General features: G+C 41.3%; 2 protein-coding genes across 15 annotated transcripts in view; one reads left to right on the forward strand and one right to left on the reverse strand.

Annotated features, from left to right (window-relative positions):
• Positions 1–5,575: 5,575 nt before the first annotated feature.
• TATDN3 (TatD DNase domain containing 3) overlaps positions 5,576–24,658 on the reverse strand; it is a 32,077-nt gene continuing 12,994 nt past the window's right edge. For 6 of the 14 annotated variants that reach the window (XM_013979960.3, XM_013979958.3, XM_021063851.2 and 3 more), the window contains one exon: positions 22,915–23,715. In XM_013979960.3, the coding sequence (XP_013835414.1) occupies positions 23,572–23,715 (144 nt within the window). In that variant the 3' untranslated portion in view covers positions 22,915–23,571. Of the gene's footprint in view, positions 7,137–11,131; positions 11,244–19,562; positions 21,575–22,914; positions 23,716–24,658 lie in introns of those variants that run through there. The other 8 variants (XR_014816550.1, XR_014816549.1, XR_014816553.1 and 5 more) reach the window with 3 other exon arrangements.
• SPATA45 (spermatogenesis associated 45) lies at positions 11,237–12,315 on the forward strand. The gene is made up of 2 exons (XM_084978068.1): positions 11,237–11,510; positions 12,250–12,315. Exons 1-2 carry the CDS (start codon positions 11,237–11,239, stop codon positions 12,267–12,269), a joined length of 294 nt encoding a protein of 97 aa, XP_084834194.1. The 3' UTR covers positions 12,270–12,315.

The raw sequence follows: 24,658 nt of genomic DNA on the forward strand, positions 1-24,658 counted from the left end.
GGGAGGTCCCAGGCTAGGGGTATATTGGGAGCTATAGCTGCCAGCCTACACCAGAGCCAAAGCAACTTGGGATTTGAGCTGCATCTGCAACCTACACCACAGCTCATGGCAACACCGGATGCTTAACCCACTGAGCGAGGCCAGTATATCTATATGATCAGTGTCTTCACTTGGTTTTTTGTTGACACGGCACAGGACATTTCTCTAAAGCCCTACTCTAACATTCCAACCTCCTGGACTCTCCCTCTTTTTCCTTCACCTATGGCATGAAGCAAAGGGCTGACCAAAATTTGTAAGAAATTCAATCTCACCCATCTATGTCAAGCTTTTTGTGGCACGGGGACCAGACGGTTGTCACCTGGCCCCTTAATGGGCTGTAATGGCTCCATCCACCCTTGGCTAGAACATGTCCCTAAGCTCATAACCTGTCAATGCAAACGAAACACGAATACCCACACTCTTGGTGGAGTCCACACTCTTCTGGGTACATTCTTGCGTGTGACGACAAGGGGGGACCATGGGCTTACGAATGTTTAGACAGCTGCCGTAGTGTGACAGGACCATGCCTTTTAGGATACTGTTCTCACTGAAGGAAAAATCCAGCCAAAATCTCATCGGTCTGGATGAGACTTAGTAGCCCCCTTTTTATACCCCATCTACCCTCCAATAATTATCACTGCAAAAAGGATTTGTTCCTTGGATTGATGCTGTCCATAACTGGCCTGTGGAACCATGGCTACATTAATCAGCTCTACCGTTTGAGGCTTAGTTCAACACCAGTGATCCCTGGACTCCCTAGTGAGGACTGTATTAGGCAATCAAACAGTGCTTTATTATCTCTTTGCAGAACAGGGCAGCCTCTGGGCCCTAGCTAGCAGCTCCTATTGCACCTAGATTAACACTTCTGGTAGATCCGAACTCAAAAAAAATTGGGAAAATAGCACAAAACCTCTCTATTTTTCTATCAATGTTTTCAGCTGGCTTTCTTTAGCTATAGACGCTTAGATAAGATCAGGACTTCAACTTTTAGGATTATTATTAGAATTTTGCTATGTGTGCTTATATTTAAACTTCTTATGCCATCCTTCTCTCAGATCTGCTCCAGACCTTCTATAAGCACCAAGACTGTGGCCTTTGAATGGACTGAAATGATAGTAAGGCTTATTCACTTGAACATTCAGGTAATTTGATGAAATTCCTAGATGATGAAAGTGCCTAAGAGTTATTTCCTGAATGCCTCCTAATTGCTCAGATGTGGCCTAATTCTTATGACACTGACTCCTTGAAATAGCCGTCAGAGATTAAAAACTCCCCCAGACATGGGCCCTGGCTCTCTGGGAGAAGTCCATTCCAGTGATGTGAGACCACGCAGATCTATAAGTTGATCAGTGATACTTTCAAAGACAAATCTTGATCAAAAGGGGAAAAGATGAAATGTGAAACAAAATTGATTCACTCAAGTCAAGGGGTTTTAACATGGAGCCAGGAGGCCATTAGGGGGTGGACTTGACCCTTATCCTCCCCCAGCCAGACCATGAACTTCTGAACTGTGCCAAACCACACATATTCCAGACTCTGCAATAACTCCTGAAACTTGTCATGGTAATGGACTTTTACCTCCCTCTAGTGATAGCCTCAGATTTCAATAGTGTATAGCTAAGACTAGCTTCTCCTTCCAACTCCCATTATTGTTTGTAATGCAAACCTCCTCTTTTTTTTTTTTTTCCCCTCCTTAAAAGCCCCTGACTTTTCCTCCCCAGCAGGATAATGTTTGGGTTGCTACCTGAATCTGTGTGCTCCAAACTGCAATTCTTTGATCTCACATAAACACTTTTTTCCTCGATTATTCCCTCCCATTATTTACTCTGATGGTCTGAAGAGGGTAGTGAACAAGTCCAAGAAAATAGGGGTAGGATACCTTAGAACGTAGCCTGAAACCTCTGCTGGGAGAGTAACCTTGGAAAAAGGAAAATCTGCTGGATTAAGAATTATTCAGGAGATCCCTTGTGTCGCAATGGGTTTAAGTATCCGGTGTTGTCACTGCAGGGGCTTAGGTTCGATCCCTAGCCCAGGAACTTCCACGTGCAGTGTGTGTGGGGGAAAAAAAAGGATTCAAATTAGGTTTCTTTTGGTGCAAATTATCATGTCCTAAAATAATGAGAGAGTGGACACAGCACATGAGAGTCTAATCTATGATACACTTAAAAGAACCCATAATGCTCATGTTGTACTTTACAGTTTTCAAGTCCTTTCATCTATTATCTTGTTTAATCATCACAATATTTAGATGAGCCCCATTTAACAGCTAGGGAAGCTGAAGCTCAAAGACAGAAATCATCCTCCAGGTTCCATGTGAGAAAGGAGGATTTGTACCTGGCCCTCACGTGCCAAGGCTGTGCCAGCTGATCAGACCTATTGTTAAGTCTTTTGCATTATCTGGGAGCTTTGCTTTTAAAAAATGAAAGAGATTCTTATCCTTAGGAACTGCCCTGCATTGGTCTTGATGGATTTTGCACCCCCATCGAATTAGAGTTAGGTGATTTAGTTGCTTTTGCTGACCTTTCATATTGGTCTTTAGGGAAGTAATTTTTCTGGCATTGCTTTCTTCAATATCCATCTACTTTCTCTTCCTTTTTTCTTTCTTTTTTTTTTTTTTTTTTTTTTTGGTCTTTTCAGGGTTGCACCTGAGGCATATGGAGGTTCCCAGGCTAGGGGTCGAATCAGAGCTGTAGCCACTGGCCTACACCACAACCACAGCAACGCAGGAACTGAGCTGCATCTGTGACCTACACCACAGCTCACAGCAACACCAGATCCTTAACCCACTGAGAAAGGGCAGGGGTTGAACCTGCATTCTCATGGTTCCTAGTCGGATCCGTTTCCACTATGCCACGATGGGAACTCCTCTATCTACTGTCTTCTACCACTAATTTTTGTAAAGAGAGAAAGAAATTATAACTTACGTATTTCTGAAGATTTTTTTTTAAGCTGGAGACTTCCTCTTCTGAGAAAAAATACATATATAGATAAAATAATTACCCAAGTAAAATATGCTCTTAATAAAATTAATAAAAAGTTACAATTGGGAGTTCCCTTCATGGCTCAGTGGTTAACAAACCTAACTGGGATCCATGAGGATACAGGTTTGATCCCTGGCCTCACTCAGTTAAGGATCCGGCATTGCCATGAGCTGTGGTGTAGACTGAAAACACGGCTAGGATCCCATGTTGCTGTGGCTATGGTGTAGGCTGGCAGCTTTGGCTCTGATTTGACCCCTAGTCTGGGAACTTCCATATGACTCAGGTGTGGCCCTAAAAAGCAAAAGCAAAAAAAAAAAAAAAAAAAAAGTTACAATTTATGAAGTACCTACCACAAACCCTCAGACTATAAATAGCTCCATGGGGGTAGGTACTCATTTGCCCCCAGTACCCAGAACAGCACCAGACAGAGTAGGCACTCAAGAAATATAAGCGCATCTAATAAATTGATGCCAGGAGCAATGCAAAGAGATTTATGCACATACCTCATTTAATTCAGCTAAAAAGCAAAATTCAGCTCAGTAAATTTGAAGGTCTAATTGGCTTTATTAGGCAATTTAGGAACTGGGCAGCATCCAACCTAGCAACAAAGGGCACCCTGGGGGTTGTACAAAATGGAAAGCTTTTCTAGGAAGAAGGATGGGGAAAAGGAGCTTTCAGCAAAAGAAAATAAAATGTTTTTAGGCCAGGATGTGTTTTTTTGGGGGGCGGTGCTGGGGGAGAGAAAGGCAAAGGTTTCATCACGCAGATGGCCGCTTCTTCCTCTGGAGGATGAAGAGGCTGACCTGAAAATTCCAGACTGGCTGATTAAGACTGCATTTCTGGTAAAGGTGAAAACTGCAATTAAGTCAGGTATTATATCTAGGTTTGGCATCATGGCCTTTAGCATAAATGATGCCATTTGGGGGCTACGGCTTTTCTCTTTAAGAATTCCAGCTCCCGTCCTCCTCCTATCACATACACACAAACACACAACTTAATGACATAAGTATCTTGTCTTCATTTTACAGACGAAGAAACTGATATTAAGGCACACTGAGTAATTTATTCAAGGACACATGGCTGATAATTACATGACCTCTCTGACTCCAAAACTTCTCTTAACCAGGATTCTATGACTAGAACAGAGTTGGAATGGTACAGATCAAAATATTCCATCTCCAGGGTAACATCTCAGTACGCTGATCCTCACCAGTTGGCTTGAAATAGGCTTTGGGTTCCTGTGTGTTAAAGGTAATTTATAATAGTATACCTGTAGAAACAGCAATATGCTTCCTATATATATTCATTTGATTCTTGTATTTTGGTAGTTATAAACCACCAAACACTGAATCAGCAAATATTGAGCCACTGCTCTTAGGGAAAATACAGTGTTAGGTTCTTGAGAGCATCTAGTCACAGTATTCCTGTCACCCAATAAATATATGTGTGTTGGTTTTATGTGTGTTTCAGTTTAAAGACAAATATTTAACATACGTTGTTGATTTAATAACGTTGAACTCACAGCCAACAGCACTATAACTCATGTCTGAATAAGGCTTATCGAACACATGTATGGCATGTCACAGCCTTCTTGCTGCTTAGAAACACATCTGCAGGTCGAGGAGACTCAGATTTTGGGGATGACTGTGAAAGTGCCACAGTACTGATTGGATAACAAATGAATTTTAGTGAGTAGGTGAATTTGCAAATACAGAATCCGTAAGTAATGAGGATCTCCTGTCTATACGTGTTTAGTATTTCAAAGCCCTTTAAAAAGCCATAGATTAGGCACATTACTTGTCTCCATTTAAGAGATCGTAAAACTGAGTGATTAATCATAGAAATTGACTTGTTCCTGAGTGTCACATAGAGCAAGTTTCACAGGCATGTGACGTCTATACTCACACAGAGGCACCCTCCCCACCCCTGAAAGGTGCTCTGCTGTCACCACCTTGAAATTCTCTATGATTTTTCAACAAGGGACCCTGCCTTTTCATTTTTCACTGGGCACACACATTACGCAGGCAATCCTGATCACACAGCAAGTAAATAAATTAATGAATAAAAATACTGTGTATTTATAAAATCAGACAAATATTTTTTCCTTAAAAATTTTTTTGGGGTCTTTTTGTCTTTTTAGGGGCACACCCGAGGCATATGGAGGTTTCCACGCTTGGGATCAAATTGGAGCTATAGCCAGCGGCCTACACCACAGCCACAGCAACTTGGGATTTGAGCTGCGTCTGCGACCTATACCACAGTTCATGGTAACACTGGATCTTTAACCCACTGAGCGAGGCCAGGGATTGAACCCACATCCTCATGGATGCTAGTCGGGTTTGCTAACCGCTGAGCCATGATGGGAGCTTCTGAACATTTTTTTTTATTAAAGTATAGTTGATTTACAATCTTCTGTCAATTCCTGCTGTACAGCACAGTGACCCAGTCATACATATATATACATTCTTTTTCTCATATTATCCTCCATCATGTTCTATGACAAGTGACTGGATATAGTTCCCTGTGCTATACAGCAGGACCTCATTGCTTAAGTCTTTTTCTTTTTACAGTGCCTAAATAATATATTAAAGTTATCATTTATCGAGGTTTGGTTGTATTGAGGGTTTTTTTTTTTTTTTTTTTTTTGCCATACCTGCAGCACGTGGAAATTTCCAGGCCAGGGATTGAACCTGCACCATAGCAATAACTCAGACTGCTGCAGTGACAATGCTGGATCCTTAACCTGCTGCACCGCAAGGAAACTCAAAGTTCTTGATAATGTATTAGCTCATTTAATCCTTATGACTCCCTATGATTTGGATACTATTTCCATTAAACACATAAGGGAACTGAGGCCCAGAGAAGGTAACTTAACCAAGGTCATATTGTTAACACAGCTTGAACAGGAATCAAATCTTTTTGACTTCAAATTCCATGCTCTTACCATTAGACTCGGCTTGTGTCTAATTTTAGTTGGCTCCAGTTTTTAGGTGATCTGTAATGAGAGTCTGAATCCCGTGATCTTAGTGAATTTGTGACTAAGACATCTGTGTTGCATTTGTGGTAAATCTATATAATGGGCTCTTAACAAAATATAAATTAGTTCAAAAGTACATAAGAGACAATTACCTTTTTTTCTTTTTCCTTTTCTTTAGTCACATCCCCATTTGTTTTTCATTTGTCCACCCCCTGGAGAGGATAAACAGCAAAAGTATTAAAGGAGCTAGAGTTCTAGAAGTTTAATTTCCAACAAATTATTATCTCTAGTAAAAGTACGTTGAAAATAATGACAAAAATGAGGTCTTGGAACAATCTGTAGATTTAGCTCATCCATAGTTTCTTGTTTTCACTACATGGATAATTAATTGGTGATTGGAATAGAGTTAGAAAGATTGAGGCCAATTTAATTACTGTTGAGTATGTAAAATATTTTATCCTCTTTCAATTTAAACTTGTTAGATCCAGTGTTTTCCTTTTTTATTTCTGTAATTGACATCTTGCCTAAGGAATTGTTTACTTGAAAAGCAAGGGATCATTTCCTGGTGTTGTACATCTTTTATATTTGTGACCAAACATTATTGGATTTATACCTTTAAGAAAGACAATTGCTTTTTATTGAGTTCCTACATTATACTGAGCTCAAACTCCAAAAGTTATTGTAAAAGATATGATGCCTAAGATCAGGAATTTTCCAAAGGAGGTAAGAAAGAGAAAGATAAGACAGAAAGGCTGTACCTGCCAGAGACAGCAAAATTAAATTGCAGTTTGGTAAAAATTAGTTTGTTTTCTTCATATCCTTTACCTTAAGAAAAGAGTTTACTTTATGCTCTTAAACTCCCAGAAATAAAATAAGAGAGTTAGATCCTTTCTGAAATATTGAATTAGAGAAAAATAGCTTTGCTTGTTTCCCCTTGTCCTAAAATTTTGAGAGCTTAGCCCTGAGGTGGGAGCCAATCCCAACCAGGTTCTTAATCTTAAAGCTGATCGATTCACTACTGAGCACAAGAATAAATGTTTATTGTTGCATGTCACTGAGTTTTGCATCATCATTGTGGCAATACCTGCCTAAGACAATTCATTACAGTGGTTCAGAAAATCCAAGTCTTCCTTGTGGCTCTGGAAAGAGGGAGGATAAAAAAGTCAGGCACGCCATTCTTCCTTAAAGCACTCCTTCTGTTCAGGGCAACTCTATTCTCCAAGTAACATTTTTCTTGTAAGATTTGTTAGCCCAAAGTTCCTTTTGTGTATTTACAAAAAGAAAACTGAGGACTCTGGTGGGTTTCCTAAAACAATGTACGTTTGTGTGGTTTTTGTCATTTCAAAGTGTTCAAAGTGCAAACAATCTAAAAGTCTAACAATAAAGGGATTAGTCAATTAATTATTGTAAATTCATACAATAAATTACTGTAATCAAATATTACATTTTTATTACTAATGACATATGTAATGACAAAAAATTCTCATGTTAAGTGAAAACAAATCATCTGATTAGTAATAAATAGTTGTTTCATTCATTCAACAAGTATTTATTAACCACTTGCTATGCATTATGCAATGTGCTAGATGCTAATATTAATTTCATTTAACAGTCTTATTGTAGAGTTCCCGTTGTGGTGCAGCAGAAACGAATCCGACTAGGAACCATGAGGTTTCGGGTTCGATCCCTGGCCTTGCTCAGTGGGTTAAGGATCAGGCGTGGCCGTGAGCTGTGGTGTAGGTCACATGCATGACTCAGATCTGATGTTGCTGTGGCTGTGGTGTAGGCCAGCAGCTATAGCTCTGATTCGACCCCTAGCCTGGGAAGCTCCATATGCCATGGGTGCAGCCCTAAAGCAAACCAAACAAACAAAAACCCCCAGTTTTATTGTGATGTAATTGACATACAATAAAGCGCACATGTTTAAAGAAAAGATGGTCCCTGACTTATGATGGTTTGATATACAATTTTTCAACTTTATGATGGTGCAGAAGCAATATGTATGCAGTAGAAATTGTATTTCAAATTTTGAGTTTTGATTTTTTTCCCCAGCCTAGTGATATATGGTACCATACTATCAGCTCCCAGTCAGCTGCGCCATCCAAAGCATAAATGACTGATAGACTGACAACCATTCTGTTTTGCACTTTCAGTGTAGTATTCAATAAATTACATGAGAGATTCAACACTTTATTATAAAGTAGGTTTTGTGTTCGATGACTTTGTGCAACTGAAGGCTAATGTAAGTGTTCTGGGCACCTTTAAGACAGGTGAGGCTAAGCTATAAGGTTTGGTAGGCGAGGTGTATTAAACGCATTTTCGACCTAGGACATTTTAACGTACAGCGGGTTTATTGGGACGTAACCCCAGCCTGAGTGGAAGATGATCCGTGTACAATATGATGCGTTTTGACATATGCGGAAACATGAAACCATCACCACAGTCAGGATAATGAACAGATTCCTCACCACCAGATGCTTGCTCACGCTGCGTGTTACTTTATGGTCCCTGCCCGCTGCCGCCTTGTCCATAACCCCTCCCCATTCCCAGGCAAACGCTGATCTGTCACTTCCAGTCATTCACATGTCCTATGTGGGTGGAATCGTAAAGTGCATATTCCTTTTGGGCTTTTTCTTTCACTCAACACAATTATTTTGAGATTCATCCATGTTATTATGGGTATCAGTCGTACTATTCTCTTATATGAGTGCATAGTGTCATTCTCTCCTCTTCTTGTGATTGATGGTTTTGATATCATATATATCATATTTGTACGTGGATGATTTCCTTCCTTTGCTATGTACACACACACACACACACACACACACACACACACACACACACACACACACATATATTTTTTTCCCCTTGTCTTTTAGGGCCACACCCACAGCACATGGAGATTCCCAGGCTAGGAGTTAAACTAGAGCTGGAGCTGCCGGCCTACACCACAGCAATAGAAACCCCAGATCCGAGCCACCTCTGCGACCTACACCACAGCTCCTGGCAACGCCGGATCCTTAACCCACTGAGCAAGGCCAGGGATCGAGCCCACATCCTCATGGTTCCGAGTCAGGTTCGTTAACCACTGAGCCACGACGGGAACTCCCTCACTTCTAAGTTCCTCGTTTCTAATCTTATCCTTCTCTTTTCCACCTAGAGAAGTTCCTTTGGCATTTGTTATAAAGCTGGTGTAGTGCTGCTGAATTCTCTTAGCTTTTGCTTGTCTGTAAAGTTGTTGATTTCTCCATCACATCTGAATGAGAGCCTTGCTGGGTAGAGTGAGACTTCTTGACTGCAGGTTTTTCCCTTTCATCACTTTAAATATATGGTGTTACTCCTTTCTGGCCTGCAGAGTTTCTGCCAAAAAATCAGCTGATAACCTTATTGGGGCTCCCTTGTATGTTATTTGTTGCTTTTCCCTAATCTTTCAATTTTTTCTGTCTTTAATTTTGGTCAGTTTGATTAACATATGTCTCAGGGTGTTCCTCCTTGAGTTTATTCTATGTGGGACTTGCCATGCTTCCTGGACTTGAGTGATTCCTTTCCCATGTTAGGGAGGTTTTTGGCTATTATCTTCGAATATTTTCTCTGCCCCCACCTCCTCCTCCTGTCACCCCTAAAATGCAAATGTTGGTGCATTTAATGTTGCCCCGAAGGTCTCTTAGACTGTCCTCTCCTCATTTCTTTCTTTTTTTTTTTAATTTGCTTTTTAGGGCCACATCTGTGGTATATGGAGGTTCCCAGGTTAGGGGTCGAATCAGAGCTATAGCTGCTTTGATTTAGGCTTTGATTTTTGTGCCCCTTGTCCTCAAGGTCAGCAAAACTACTTCTCTAACTCTCTGGGATCAAAAAAATATCCCTCTTACCCTGGTAAGAGGTGGAGCTTCTACCTCTCTGGGTCCTTGTTCTTGCTTTCTTTTCATTTGAGGCCTGATATTTGCTTAGTCTCCTGTCATTTCATTACTAGCAAATTTTAAAAAATATTCTCCCCCAGCATTTTAAATATTCTTCACGGGGTGGTATGTTGGAGTAATCTTGTCACAGTAGTCACTTAAATCAAAATTCTGTTCATCTATATAAAATGCAAGACTGTTTTGTAATGTATGAGAGTAGCCTCTTTGTGTAGAAAGGACTATTCATAGTTACCTGGATTTCAAATTAATATTGACTTTCTAAAATTAAAACATTAAAAACCTTTCTGCCAACCTTAGATTTTAACATGAGTCTTGTGTTCTATTTATAAATTGAGTTATTTTTGTATAAATAATGATTACCCTTATTTTTTCTGAAGTTAATGTTCTGTTAACCCAAGTTGAAAAGACTGAATGCTTCTATTTTGTTTGCCCATGCCTGTGGCATGCAGAAGTCCCCGGGCCAGGGACTGATCCCATGCCACAACAGTGACCCAGGCCCCACTCATCCAGCTGGATGTATTCTTTGGTACTTTTTTACAGTGAGATGTCTTTGGACATTTATTGGGAAACATCCAAAACATTAATGTGGTTGTGTCTGGATCAAAAGTTATTTTAGCTTTTCTTTTCTTTCTTTCCTTTTTTTTTTTTTTTTTGTGCCATTTTCTAGGGCCACTCTTGCGGCATATGGAGGTTCCCAGGCTAGGGGTCTAATCGGAGCTGTAGCCACCAGCCTATGCCAGAGCCACAGCAACGCTGGATCCAAGCCGTGTCTGCAACCTACACCACAGCTCATGGCAATGCCGGATCCTTAACCCACTGAGCAAGGTCAGGGATCGAACCCGCAACCTCATGGTTCCTAATCGGATTCGTTAACCACTGAGCCGTGACGAGAACTCCCTCTTTTCTTTCTTTTTTTTTTTAGGGCCGCACCAGTGGCATATGGAAGTTTCCAGGCTAGGGGTCAATTTGGAGCTATAGCTGAGGCCTATGCCACAGCCACAGCCACAGCCACGGCCAGATCTGAGCGGCATTTGTGACCTATACCACAGCTCATGGCAAAGCCAGATCCTTAACCCACTGATTGAGGCCAGGGATTGAACCTGCGTCCTCATGGATACTAGTCAGGTTCATTTCTGCTGAGCCACAATGGGAACTCCGGGAAATTCCTGATTGTGAGGTAGTCACCTGATAATGTAATTGGAGGCATTGGTAAATACCTGATTATTAATTCTGGTTTCTAGGTTAAGCAGGCAATTGATAGTATTTTTCCCCCTTTTTTTGCAGGATAGCGAGAATCACTTGATGATTACTTTGTCAGCATAATGACATCTGTAAACAGAACCAATGAAATAATTAAAAAACTTAAAGCAGACAAACGTCTCCTGGAGAAGATAAATGAAAAGCGTGAATCCAACTGCTTGGTGGAAAGAAGCAATCAAGTCAGCTTATGGAGAGTTGAAAAGAGGCACTTCCACGGCGCCGCCAAGTCCCTTACTCACGTCCAAATCACAGAACCTGTTCCCGAGAGTGGCAGGAGCTCCTGGGTCAAACTGAGTCTCCTTGTTCACAAGGAGAAAAGGCACTTTCCACCAAAAAGTAAGATCTTGTGGTAGGATTCCTACCCAGTTGACAGGAGGAATTTACAAGTAAACAGAGGCGTTATTTCCGGGGTGGAAATAGATTCATACGTATTCTCTGGGACGGTTGAAAGGCAATCTATCTGTAGTTAAGAGCATCAGTAGACTAGGCTAGTTGATGGAAGATCTACAGACCAGAGAGTCTCACTTTCTTGTGCTTACAGGATTCCAGGGTCCACCTCCAGGTGGGTTCATTTATAGGCTCCAATTTGGGTCCTGGAATCTGTATCCTGAGCAGGCTAAGGTGATTCTGATGCTGATGGCCTCAGAACCATATTTTGAGAAAACTCCAGAGGGCTTAATCACCCCTCAAAGACCCCATCTCCAAATACCATCACAGTGGGATTAGGGTTTCAGCATAAGAACTTTGGGCTTGGGGTTTCAGTTCTGCTTTTGCCACTGAGTAGTCTCATGCTTTGTCACTAGTGCCTTTAAAACTTACTTTCTGTATCTTTTTATCTGGCCATGCCCACAGCACATGGAAGTTCCCAGGCCAGAGACTGAACCTGCACTACAGCACTTACCTAAGCCACTTTAGTGACGATGCTGGATCCTTAACCTGCTGTGCCACGAGGGAACTCTGACTTTCTACGTCTTAAAAACAGTACAAAATTATCCTCTCTGCCTCACAGTTATTTTGGAACTATGAAATGTATTATAAGTAATGTAACAAATACTTCTCATTTTTTATTTTTCAGATAATGCCATATTTGGATAAAATGCATCTCCAGAGACATACAGAAATACAATCTCTTTGATCCTTCTTCAATGTCTCTCTAAATTATTTACAAATATTAATCGTAAAAGCCGAACTATTCACTAGATCACCAAGAAAACACTGAGTCATATAAAATATATTACATTTTCATTCCATTTCATCATTTAGACTTAGATGTTTTCAAGAGAAGATCTGAGTCAGTAAAGATACTTTCAGAGACAGATGACCTAAAGGGTTACATTACCGCGATCTTCTCTCTCTTTTAAAATTTTTGGTCATGCCTGTGGCATGCATAAGTTCCAGGGCCAGAGATCAAACCCTTGCCATAGCAGTGCCCGAACCACAGCAGTGACAATGCTGTATCCTTAACCCACTGAGCCACCGGGGAACTCCTACAGGTATCTTTTCTCTTTACTAATTAAAATGTTTAAATAGTTTATATTGTTTCTATAAATCAGTGGAATATGTTGACAAGCTCCATTGATCAAGTTGAAGGCTAAAGTTTCTCAGAGTTAACACTTGCTTCTATTGTTTAATTACATAAACTTACTCTGTTAGAGCTACGATTTTGATAATTTGAATAAGTGTATACTTGAGAAGGCAATAGCAGGTGGCTATAGGGTCTTCTGTTGTCTCTGATTGCCCATCCTGAAACCTGGCATTGCTTGAATCATCTTGTGGCCAAATCCTATTTGGCTACTATCACTTCTGTGTCACCGCTGCTTGTATGGCAGACTAATTTTCAAGTTTTGTCCTGGTTAGTGTTTCTTTTTGTAGTTTGAAGTAATTGCTATTCTGTTCCTATTAAAAGCCTATTCTATATGGCAAGCCAAGTATTGCCTAACCTGGAATCCAGCTATATCTTGGCTTTTGCCTTTCCATCAGTGAAATATTCACCTTTTATTTGGTTGCCCTTTGCCTCCATAGAAAACTCAGATTTATAAGCTGAAGTATTTTAATCTGGAAGGGATGTGGTTCAGGGGAAGTGGCCTACAACCCTTCCTTAGCTAGGACTGCACCAGGACACAGTCTGGGTAAGAGCCATCAGCTCTGAGTGTATGTAAAAAAAGGCAAGTCCCAATGCTAAGTTTTTGCTTCTCAAAAAGGCAAATACCAGGAGTTCCCTGGTGGCCTGGTGGTTAAAGGATCCAGCATTGTCACTGCTGTGGCACAGGTTTGATGCCTGGTCTGGGAACTTCTGCGTGCTGTGAATGTGGCCAAAAAAAGGCAAACACCTAGTGTTAAAAGCTATAGAGGATCAACCTGCCATAGTGTCATGCACGTTGACAGAAGACGCAAAACTGCTGGTTCCAAGGCAAAGCAGAGCACGGCACAAACCTCATATTCTGGTTGATTCCTCTTGCCTCCCCCTCCATCCCACTTCCCTAAAATCCATGGGACATTATGGAGTGGTCCAAACGCCACACACACAGAGTTTCTGCCTCCTGGCCCAAGACCACCGAGTATAAGGCTGAACCTTTGCCTTCTGAAAGACATTCTCTTTACTTCACTGGACAGTAAATAAACACACCCTTTGATCCACGGGGATATTATCTCTGTCTTCCAAGGCCCTTGGCAATACAAATACCCTTACAGAGATAGTCTGGAACAAAAGCTGTCAGTGCTCCTGGCACAAGACTGCAGAAATGTGAGGGACACACGTATGGAGAATGATCTCCCAACACCTAGCAGCTCGAATAGAGGCTACAAATACAGCATCAATCTGTCCTTGGCTCAGTCCAAGCTGAGTCACAGGAGATAAACACATAGTACATGAGTGTCTGGTTATGTATAACACACTTCGCAATTGTTCTAACCTCATTTCTTTTTCTTTTCTTTTTTTTTGCTATTTCTTTGGGCCGCTCCCTCGGCATATGGAGGTTCCCAGGCTAGGGGTCGAATTGGAGCTGTAGCCACCGGCCTACGCCAGAGCCACAGCAACGCGGGATCCGAGCCGGGTCTGCAACCTACACCACAGCTCACGGCAACACCGGATTGTTAACCCACTGAGCAGGGGCAGGGACCGAACCCGCAACCTCATGGTTCCTAGTCGGATTCGTTAACCACTGCGCCACGACGGGAACTCCCTAACCTCATTTCTTTACAATCCCCTTACCTCCTCCCTGACACACTCTGGTTTTATGGGACTACTTGTGGTTTTCTTCCTTATTCTGTCACACACTTCCCCTTATTCTATTCTCCTTGCTAATTTTAAATTAACTTTACCAATATTCCCTCTGCCTTCCATCCATGGTTTCAGTTACATGCCATGGTTTGAAAATATTAAAAGGAACATTCCAGAAATAACTAATTCATAAGTATTAAAATTCATACTGTTTTGAGTAGCGTGATGAAATCTTGCACCGTCCTGCTCTTTTCCGCCAGGGATGTAAATCATTGCTTTGTTCAGCACATCCTGCCCATTAATTTCTCAGTAGCTGACTTGGTCATCAGACCAACTCTTATTTTACTTAATAATGTAACTCTTATTTTACTTAATAATGGCCCCAAAGCACAAGGGCTTCCTTTAAATGAAAAGGTGAAAGTTATCGACTTAATAAGGAAAGGAAAGAAAATCATTTGCTGGGGTTGCTAAGATCTACAGTCAGAATGAATCTTCTGTCTGTGAAATTGTGAAGAAGGAAAAAGAAACTTGTGCTCATTTTGCCACCACACCTAAAACTTCAAGAGTTGTGGCCATGGTGTGTAAGTGCTTAGTCAAGATGGAAAAGGCATTAAATGTGAACAATAAGACATCCGGAGAGAGAGAGGCAGAGGCAGAGACCACACTCACATAACTTTCCTCCGTTTTTCCGCTCTGGCTCTCTCGAGGGTGGTCTGCAGGTGAGCTCCCAGGTCAAGGTCACTAAGGCCGGGCAGGAAGGTGTCCTGTGCCCCTCCCCCCCAGTACTCCAGAAGAGACCCCGCCATGGCTGTTGAAGCTTCCAACATCCATTTCCTGGAGAGGGTTTTGCAGGTGACAGTGGCCAGGGGAAGGGGTTACATCTCTTTCCTGGCACTGCAGATGTGTCCGGGGGAGGGGCAAAGCAGAGCCAGAAGCCAAGCAGCCATCTAAACAAAAATGGCCTGCGGCAATACTAGAGCTGGACAGTGGACCCAGGGAATGAAGAGGTGTGGGTGGACAGGTGTGAGGACAGTCACCTACACAAGCCCAATCCTGCACTTTCCTGTCCTTTCTACAGTGTGGTGGGTGGGTGAAGTGGCTCCACTTAAAGTGCCGGAGGAGGAGCAGAGCCTGGAGGATCTGAGTAAGTTTCTCTTGGAGGTTTAAGTGAAAAGACTCTTTTAAATCATTACCCTCTTGGAGCTCCTACTGTGGCACAGCGGAAATGAATCCGACTAGTATCCATAAGGATGTGGGTTTGATTCCTGGCCTCTCTCCAGTGGGTTAGGAATCTGGCATTGCCATGAGCTGTGGTGTACGTCACAGATGCGGCTTGGATTCCACATTGCTGTGGCTGTGGCATAGGTGCAGCTCCAATTTGACCCCTATCCTGGAAACTTCCATATGTCATGGGTGCAGCCCTAAAAAGCAAAAAAAAAAAAAATTTCCCTCTTATTTTAGGCCCTTCTCCTTCATTCACGAGTCTGCGAGCCTGTTCTAGAGAAAAACCTGAACCACAGATATCACAATAGAGTTAGATTTGCCCAAAATTAGTCCTGGGATTCGACTCTCTTGCGTGGAGGACAGGGTGACAGACTTCCTCCGGTTTCAAGAACCAGTTTCAAAGTGATGTATCAGACAGTGTAAGAGGTGTCGCCTTTCTGAATGTTTTCTTTACCATCAATGAGACAGAACAGACATCACTCCTGTCACCCTGCAGTCACATGGGCCATCCAGTTCCTCAAAACTGAGACTCTCCCACCTTAGGGCCATCACCTCTGCTCCTCCCTCTGCCTGGGAGGCTCTTCCTCCATTCTCAGATCTGGCTGCTTCTCACCCTTCAGCATCTCAACTAGCACATCATCTCAGAGGCTTTTGTTGATTACCACACCTAACACTGACTGAACTCTGTCAGGTAAGTGCCAAGCACACAAAAATAAAAGTCACGGAATATGGTCTATAAGCTCAGTGAAGGCCTTCCTCTTGCCTTGTTACACAAGGTATGGTCCCTGGACCAGCACCATCAGCATCAGTTTTTTTTTTTTAAATACAGAGTCCTAGGTTCATTCCAGATCTGATGAAATAGAATCTTTTAGCAGGATGCTCAGGTGACTAACATACACATTCAAATTTAAGAAGCACTGAAGTTTAAGGCATACCCACAAATACCTTTCTTGAATGAGTCACTCCATTTTTTTTTTTTTTAGTTTAATTTTATTTTTTTTGTCTTTTTGCCATTTCTTGGGCAGCTCCTGTGGCATATGGAGGTTCCCAGGCTAGGGGTCTAACTGGAGCTGTAGCCACCGGCCTACACCACAGCCATAGCTACGCGGGATCCGAGCCACATCTGCAACCTACACCACAGCTCACGGCAACGCCAGATCCTTAACCCACCGAACAAGGGCAGGGATTGAACCCTCAACCTCATGGTTCCTAGTCAGATTTGTTAACCACTGAGCCACGACGGGAACTCCCGAGTCACTCAATTTTTTAACACATAGTTCTCAACTCTGGCTGCACCTTGGAAACAGCTGGTGAGCTTTTAGAAAATTCCTTTCCCGAGGCCCTGATTCCAATAATTCTTTATTAAATGATCTGGGCTGGGCCTTAGGCAATTCAATTTTTAAAATGCTCTCCTGAAAATTCTGATGTGCAGCCAGGAACGAGAACCGCTGTTCTAGTTGGGATTGAGAGAGCCTCTCAGAAATGAAGCGGCAGGATCCTTTTTAGGGCTGGATTCAGGACTAGAAGGAATCCTAGGCCTCAGGCATCATTCTGAAAAGCATAGGCCAGGGGTGAGCAATCTTTTTTTCTATAAAAGGCTAAAGGATGAGCATTTTAATCTTTACAGCCCTGTTGTCTCTGTTACAGCTCAATTCTGTCCTTGTAGAATGAATGCAGACATATGCAAATGAGTGAACATAACTGTGGCCCAATAGAACTTTACACACACAGAAATCTGAATTTTATATAATTTTCATATATTATGAATATTATTAGTCTCTTGATTTTTTTCTACCATTTAAAAATGTGTCTAGCTCATGCAAAGTGGATATATTTTAGTTAATCCAAATACCTGAGCCTCACTCATTTCACCAATGAAAAATCAGTATGTTAATTAGTAAAAGCCCCAGACATTAATTGAATGGGAGGTTGCTAAGTTACTTGTGATAGTTGAGCTTTCTACGAGCAGTCTCTTGTACACTAATTGTCCTAAATGATTATCCTTGGAGTTTACGTTTCATGTATTAGCTAATCTTTCCTAGCATACAGATGAAAATGAACTCACACAAACATATACCATATTGCTTAATCTACAGTATTTTATTTTATTTTATTTTTATTATTTTTTTTTTGTCTTTTGTCTTTCTAGGGCCATACCCCTGGTATATGGAGGTTCCCAGGCTAGGGGTTGAATCGGAGCTGTGGCCGCTGGCCTACACCATGGCCACCGCAATGTCAGATCTGAGCTGGATCCTTAACCCAATGAACAAGGCTGGGGATTAAACCCACATTCTCATGGTTCCTAGTCGGATTCTTTTCCACTGTGCCACGACGGGAACTCCAGATAGAATACTTTTGATTTTATTTCCTAGAGACATTGGGACTTATACTAAAAGAAATATTGAAGGATTTTCTCTAAATTGAAAATAAGCAAGATTCTACAGGAAAGGGAAAAGCGTAACAGGAAAGGCAAATATATAGTAAGGGTTGAAGTTCACTTAAATAAACCAGTACATAGATTAAAAAACAACCAAAAATTATAAAAGTGATTATAACCACAATAAACAGTAAAAGGATACGCATGAAGATGTAAAATAGAACATCAAATCACAAAATGTGGGGCAGGGGAGTATAAAAATGTAGGTCTTCCAGAATGTGTTTGCCCTTGAATGACTATTAGTTTAAAACAAGTAATACTATTATGGTCAACATACTTGAACTCCATTGTAACCACAAATTAAAAATATACAACAGATTCACAAAAAACAAAAAGCAAGGAACCGCATACTACAAATGAAACTCATCAAACCACAAAAGGAAAAACAAAAAGAAGAAATGAACAAAGAAGAATCAATATTACTCTAAATGTCAATGGACTAAATGCTCTCAAAAGAAAAAGTGTCACATTGGATGAAAAAGCAAGAACTTGCAATATGCTGCCTACAAAAGACACACTTGAGGCAAAAGACCCATACCCTGAAAGTGAGGGGACGGAAAGAGACATTTCATGCAAATAGAAACAACTAGAAAGCAGAAGGAGCAACATTCATATCAGACAAAAATAAGCTTTAAAACAAAGGCCATAAATAAAGACAAAGAAAATCATTATATAATGATAGAGAGATTGATACAAGAAGAGGATATTACACTTGTTAACATATATGCACCCAATACAGGAGCATCTAAGTATATAAAGCAAATACTAACAGACATAAAGGGAGAAATGGACACTAATACAATAACAGAGGAGAGTTTAACATCCCACTGGCATCAATGGGCAGATCATCCAGACTGAAAAATCAATATGGCAACAGAGGACTGACATGACACAACAGATCAGTTGGAGTTAACTGATATCTACAGAACACTACATCTGAAAAAAACCTAAGGATACACACTCTTTTCAAGTGCACATGGAATGTACTCTAGGATAGACCAGATAGTAGGTCATATAAAAAAAGGCTCAACAAATTGAAGAGGACATAAATAATTTCAAGTATCTTTTCTGACCACAACAACATGAAGCTAGAAATCAACCACAGAAAGAAAAACAAGAAAAAAAAAAAAAAAAAAGATTGCATAGAGACTATATAACATGCTCCTAAAAAAAAAAAAAAAAAAAAATCAGGGGGTTGGAGTTCCTTTGTGGGACAGTGGGTTAAGGATCAGCATTGTCACTGCAATGCCTTGGGCTGTTGCTGCAGTGTGGGTCAGATCCCTGGCCTGGGAACTTTCATAAGCCATGGGCGTAGCCAAAAAAAAAAAAAAAAAAAAGCAACAACGATGAAATCAAAGAGGAAATAAAAAATACCTTGAGACAAAGGACAATGAAAACACAATCATACATAATACGAGAAAAAGAATATATATTTTTTATGGGATCTCCCTTTTAGAAGGTCACTTATAGGTTTTTTTCCTTGCTGCTTTTAATATTCTTTCTTCAATTTTTGTCATTTTAATTACGTGTCTTGATGTGGCCTGCTTTGGGTTGATCCTGTTTGGGATTCTCTCTGATTCCTAGCCCGGGATATCTGTTTCCTTTCTCAGGTTAGGAATTTTCTAGCTATTATTTCTTCAAACATGATCTTTGCTCCTTTCTCTTTTCTCCTTCTGGGACCCTACCATGTGAATGTTAGTATGCTTGATGTTCTCCCAGAGGTCTCTTAAATTATCCCTATTTATTTTTTTTCTGTTCAGCAATAGTGATTTCCACTGTTTTCCAGCTTGCTGATTCATTCCTCCACATCATTTAATCTGTTGATTCCTTCTAGTACATTTTTCATTTCAATTGTACTATCCTTCATCTGTTTGATTCTTATATTTTCTCTTTGTTTAAAATGTCTAACTTTTCATTCTGTTCATCCAGTCTTCTCTTGAGTACTTTGAACACTGTTACACTCATTACCTTGAACTTTTTTCTGGGCTGTGTGGATCCTTCTTCGTGGCAGGCTGAGTACTGTGGGAGGTCAGGTAGGCATGGCTGGTTCCTGGTCTGATGGGCTGCCATGCCCTGCCTTAATCAGAGGCTGCCAGGCATTGGTTAGCAGGACTAGGTCACAAGGTGCTGGCTGCAGAGTCCTGGGGGTTCCATGGTTACTGCTGGCCCATTGGTAGGTGAAGCCAGGTTCTGGATGGATGGCTGTGGGGCTGGTATGCTGATGAGTGGAGCTAGATCTTGGTGCAGCTGCCTGTGGGGTCCAAGGTATCTCTGAGCATGTGTCAGCCTACTAATGGGTGGGGCTGGATCCCGGGGCTAGTGCCGGCCCACTGGCCGGTGAAGCTCTGCCCCAGAATCTCTGGCTGTAGGGCCCGCGGGTGGGGGATGGACCCCAGAGTTGAAGAGATGGCCTGCTAGTGGACGGGGCTGGGGTAGGGCCTAGTGCCGGTACACGGGTGGGCCGGCCTGGATCCCAGGGTGGCTACTGGCTCAATGGGTCTTAAAACAGCAGATCTGCTGGTGGGTGGGGCTGTGCCTCCCCACCAACTAGTTCTTTGGGCTGAGGTGCCCCAGTACTGGTGCTGAAGGCTGGTGGGCAGGGCCAGGTCCCAGTGCTAATTTTGAGGGAGGATTCCACATTGGCCCTTGCCAGTACCAGTGGCTAGGTGGTGGACGAAGCTCTCCAACATGTGCTGCTGCCAGTGACTATATCCCCAGAGTGAGCTCCGGTTGCCTCCTGCCTCTCTGGGAGGCTCTCCATGATCAGCAGGTGGGTGAGACCCAGGCTCCTTTCTGGTCTGGAGTGTGTGAGATTTTGAGTGCACCCTTAAGAGTGGAGTCTCTATTTCCCACAGCCCTCTGGGCCTCCAGAAAATTAGCCCTCCTGACCTTCAGAGCCAAACATTCTGGGGGCTTGTCTTCTTGGTGTAGGACCTCTGGGCCTTGGGAGCTCGATATGGGGTTCCGACCCCTTCCTCCTTGGGCAGAGCCTCTGCAATTGTAATTTCCTTCCCGTTTGTGAGTCACCCACCAGAGGGAATGGGTCTTGACTATATCATGTCTCTGCCCTTCCTACCTGTCTCATTGTTGCTCCTTTTTTATAGCTTTAGTTGTAGAAGATAATTTCTGCTGATCTTCTGGTCTTTCTCATCAAGAGTTGCTCTGGAAATAGCTATAATTTTGTGTGCCTCTGAGAGGAGGTGAGCGAAGGGTCTACTCTGCCACCTTGGCCACTCCTCTGAGAGAGAACTTTATCCACTTATTTAAAAGATATGTGAGAACACGTGACATTGCAAACCTTGTTTCAGGACATGCAGAAGATGCAAAAACAGGTATTCTCTTGTGGTGCAGAAGGTTAAAGAGCAGCACTGTCACTGCAGCGCTTTGGGTCACTGCTGTGGTGCAGCTTCGACCCCTGGCCCAGGTGCCAAAAAAACAAAAAGATGCAAAAACAAAAAAAGTAGTATGTCTTGAAAAGATCTGCAATCTCTAGAGGTGAAGAACATATACAAAGTAACCCTAGGAGAAAGGAGTACGTTTTCAATGCCATCAGACTGGTTTCACAGGACTTTATTCTTCCTTTATTATAGTACTTCTCACATTGCTTTGAAATTTGTCCACTGATCTATATCCTTTTTTAAACTGTGAACTGGAGGCAAGACCCACATCTTATTCCTCTTTGTAGCCTATGGACCTTGACTAGTGGGAAACCTACTGGAGGTGCTCAGTAACTATTTGTGTAATAAATGAAGGAAACTGATGAATACATGAAGAAAACGTCTACAAAATTTAGAGGGCAAGGATCATGTCCAGCTGCGGTGAGGTATAGAGTGAAGTCATTAAGTTGGATCTCAAAGGATTTAAAGGTGAGTTTGACAAAGAGAATGTGAGCAGGAGGTAGGAAATAAGTAAAAGAAATATAGAGCTGAAAGAGAGCTCAGAAATCTAGTTTTAATATAACCTCTCATTAAATGTAGGCATTTCATCTGTCATGATGCTGACGAATGGTTAAGTACCTCACAAAGCATTTGATTCTGCTTTTTAGATAGTCTAGCTTGATTTAGACAATCTGCTCTAGAATTAGTTTTGATTCCTCTCTATGTGAATTCATTTCACAATACTGAAGATTATGTAAGATCACTTTGCTTTCTAGAAAGTCAGCTTTTTTTTGTCTGACAGGGACCTTTTTCAGTATTTGCTGCTTATATAACTTAACAAAATTAAATACTCAGGTTTTGGTACGGATCACAATACCTTGTAAACTACATAAAAGATTAAAAAAATTTTAAGTATGCATAACATAAAATTTACCATCTCAATAATTTTGGGGGGGGCTGCACCCATGGCATGTGGAAGTTCCTGGGCCAGGGATTGCAGCCAAGCCACAGCAGTGACAACACCAGATCCTTTACCCACTGAGCCACCAGGGAACTCCCTCAATAATTTTTAAGGGTATGAATTCCCATCATGGCTCAGTGGTAATGAATCTGACTGGTATCCATGAAGATGTAGGTTTGATCCCTGGCTTTGCTCAGTGGGTTAAGGATCCGATCCGGCATTGCTGTGAGCTGTGCTGTAGGTTGCAGAGACGGCTTGGATCCTGCATTGCTGTAGCTGTGGTGTAGGCTGGCGGCTGTAGCTCTGATTTGACCCCTAGCCTGGGAACTTCCATATTTCCATATGTCACAGGTACAGTCGTAAAAAGCCAAAAACAAAAACAAAAACCCAATTTTTTTTAAGGATATAGTTTAGTGGCATTAAGTACATTCATGTTGTTGTGCTACTATCACCACCATCCACAGGACTCTTTTCACACTGTGATTTTTAAAACTTAAAAATATTAAATATTACCACATGCAAAAAGGTCAGATACATTTTTAATAACATTTACAGTTTAAACATGCGCCAAAATTAAGACTGGAACTTAAAACCCACTGTAGGGCTTGGTATTTCATGGTGATTGTACAAATCACTGGCTTCATAAATCAAAATATAAGATCAATATAAAAACCTTGTACACTTTTCTCTTACAAGAAATAGTTCAAAGTACTAAAAGTTCAATTTTGCAAACCCCAAAAAGAGAAGATTTCTGATGAGGGTAAGAAACTAATCGCTCTCCTTTCACTGGGTAAATCCTGTGAGAAGTCAAACAGGTGGTAAAGGAGCAAACTTTAGCCTGCTCTATGTCATCATACTAGCATTTATTTCTTACCTGTGGGAGCCACCCGTGCCAGAAGAAATGGTTTCAGTTCATACAATGGTTCTATCGAACAGGGCCAAGTCGGCAGCAGCAGTGTTTCCCAGTCTCCTGCCAGGACTCCAGTCATTGAAAGAAGTGCAAAGCAGATTTAGAACCCAGGTTTCAGGATCTAAGCCCAGTTTTACTTCTAAGAGAAATATTTCTCTAAAATTATAATCTTCTATGCCTTGATACAATGGCTTCTTCAGTTCAGACTCTTCATCAGCATATTTCTTTTTCTTGAACACTGCCCTCTGCAGTTGATTTTGTTTTGAAGCTATTTCTGGAGCAGGTGCCGAAGCTTGGGAAACAGCTTCAATGCATTCTGAGTTGTCACTTCTATAACTTCCTCCACTGAGATTCCTTTTACCTGGGCAATATATTCTGCTGCAATGGAAATGTTGTGGGGTTCATTCCGTACCTGAAACAGACAAAGCAGACACTAAACCAAATGTAATACTCTGAGGAAGCAGTCCTTGGAAACTGTAGATACAGTTCTGATTGGACCCCTAGCCTGGGAACCTCCATATGTTGTGGGTGAAGCCCTACAAAGACAAAAAGACAAAAGAAAAAAAAAAAGAGAGAGAGAGAGAATTTGCATTTATTTATTACTTGCTGTAGACAAGGTTTTGCTCTAAGCTTTTCATGGAATTTCTCATTTAATCCTCAAAATGATTGTATGAGATAGGTGCTGTTATTATTAGCATTGCTTTATTATCAATAAGAAGGGATTCTAATAAGTAGCCCCGTTGAGGTTTTGACCTGAGCAGTCTGACATCAGAGTTGATGCTTTTAAGCACTCTATTATACTGGTAACTTTTCAGTGGTAGATGGTCTGCTTTCCTGTTTATGATTTTCTACATTTTCTAATTTCCTAGAACAAATACATTTTACCTAACAGAAAGCATATGCAGTTTAAAAACTCATGTATTCAATAAATATTTTTGAGTACCTATTATGTGCAAGGTACTACACTAGAAACTTAAAATTTTTATCAAATCATCTAAATACAAATATAAAACTGACTTATAACAGCATTTGAAATTCATTGCTCTTTAGGGAGAAAATTCTAGGTCCTTTCCTCCTATTGCACACTAATGAGGAATGCAGTTCTGTACCATTCTGTTCCATACTCAAGCAACAAAAAAAACACAACTGTGGTTATGATCTATTTTCTCATTTATCTGTCTTCTATATAAAAGCTGATTGATGAAAATAAGTCACTAATTGGATGTTAATTAGCAAAGTTCACACTGTAATCACAAATAATTATAGTTTATTACCAACTACATCATTACTGCTCCCAGACCTCTGACTTTTGGGTGCCATCCTCTCAATCTAGGAGGCACGGCAACACAGAAGAG

Source organism: Sus scrofa, chromosome 9 (assembly GCF_054392235.1).
Source record: "Sus scrofa isolate SSC_HxYL_T2T_F1_AM1 chromosome 9, Sscrofa_HxYL_maternal_Yorkshire_Landrace_v2.0, whole genome shotgun sequence".
NCBI lineage: Eukaryota > Metazoa > Chordata > Mammalia > Artiodactyla > Suidae > Sus > Sus scrofa.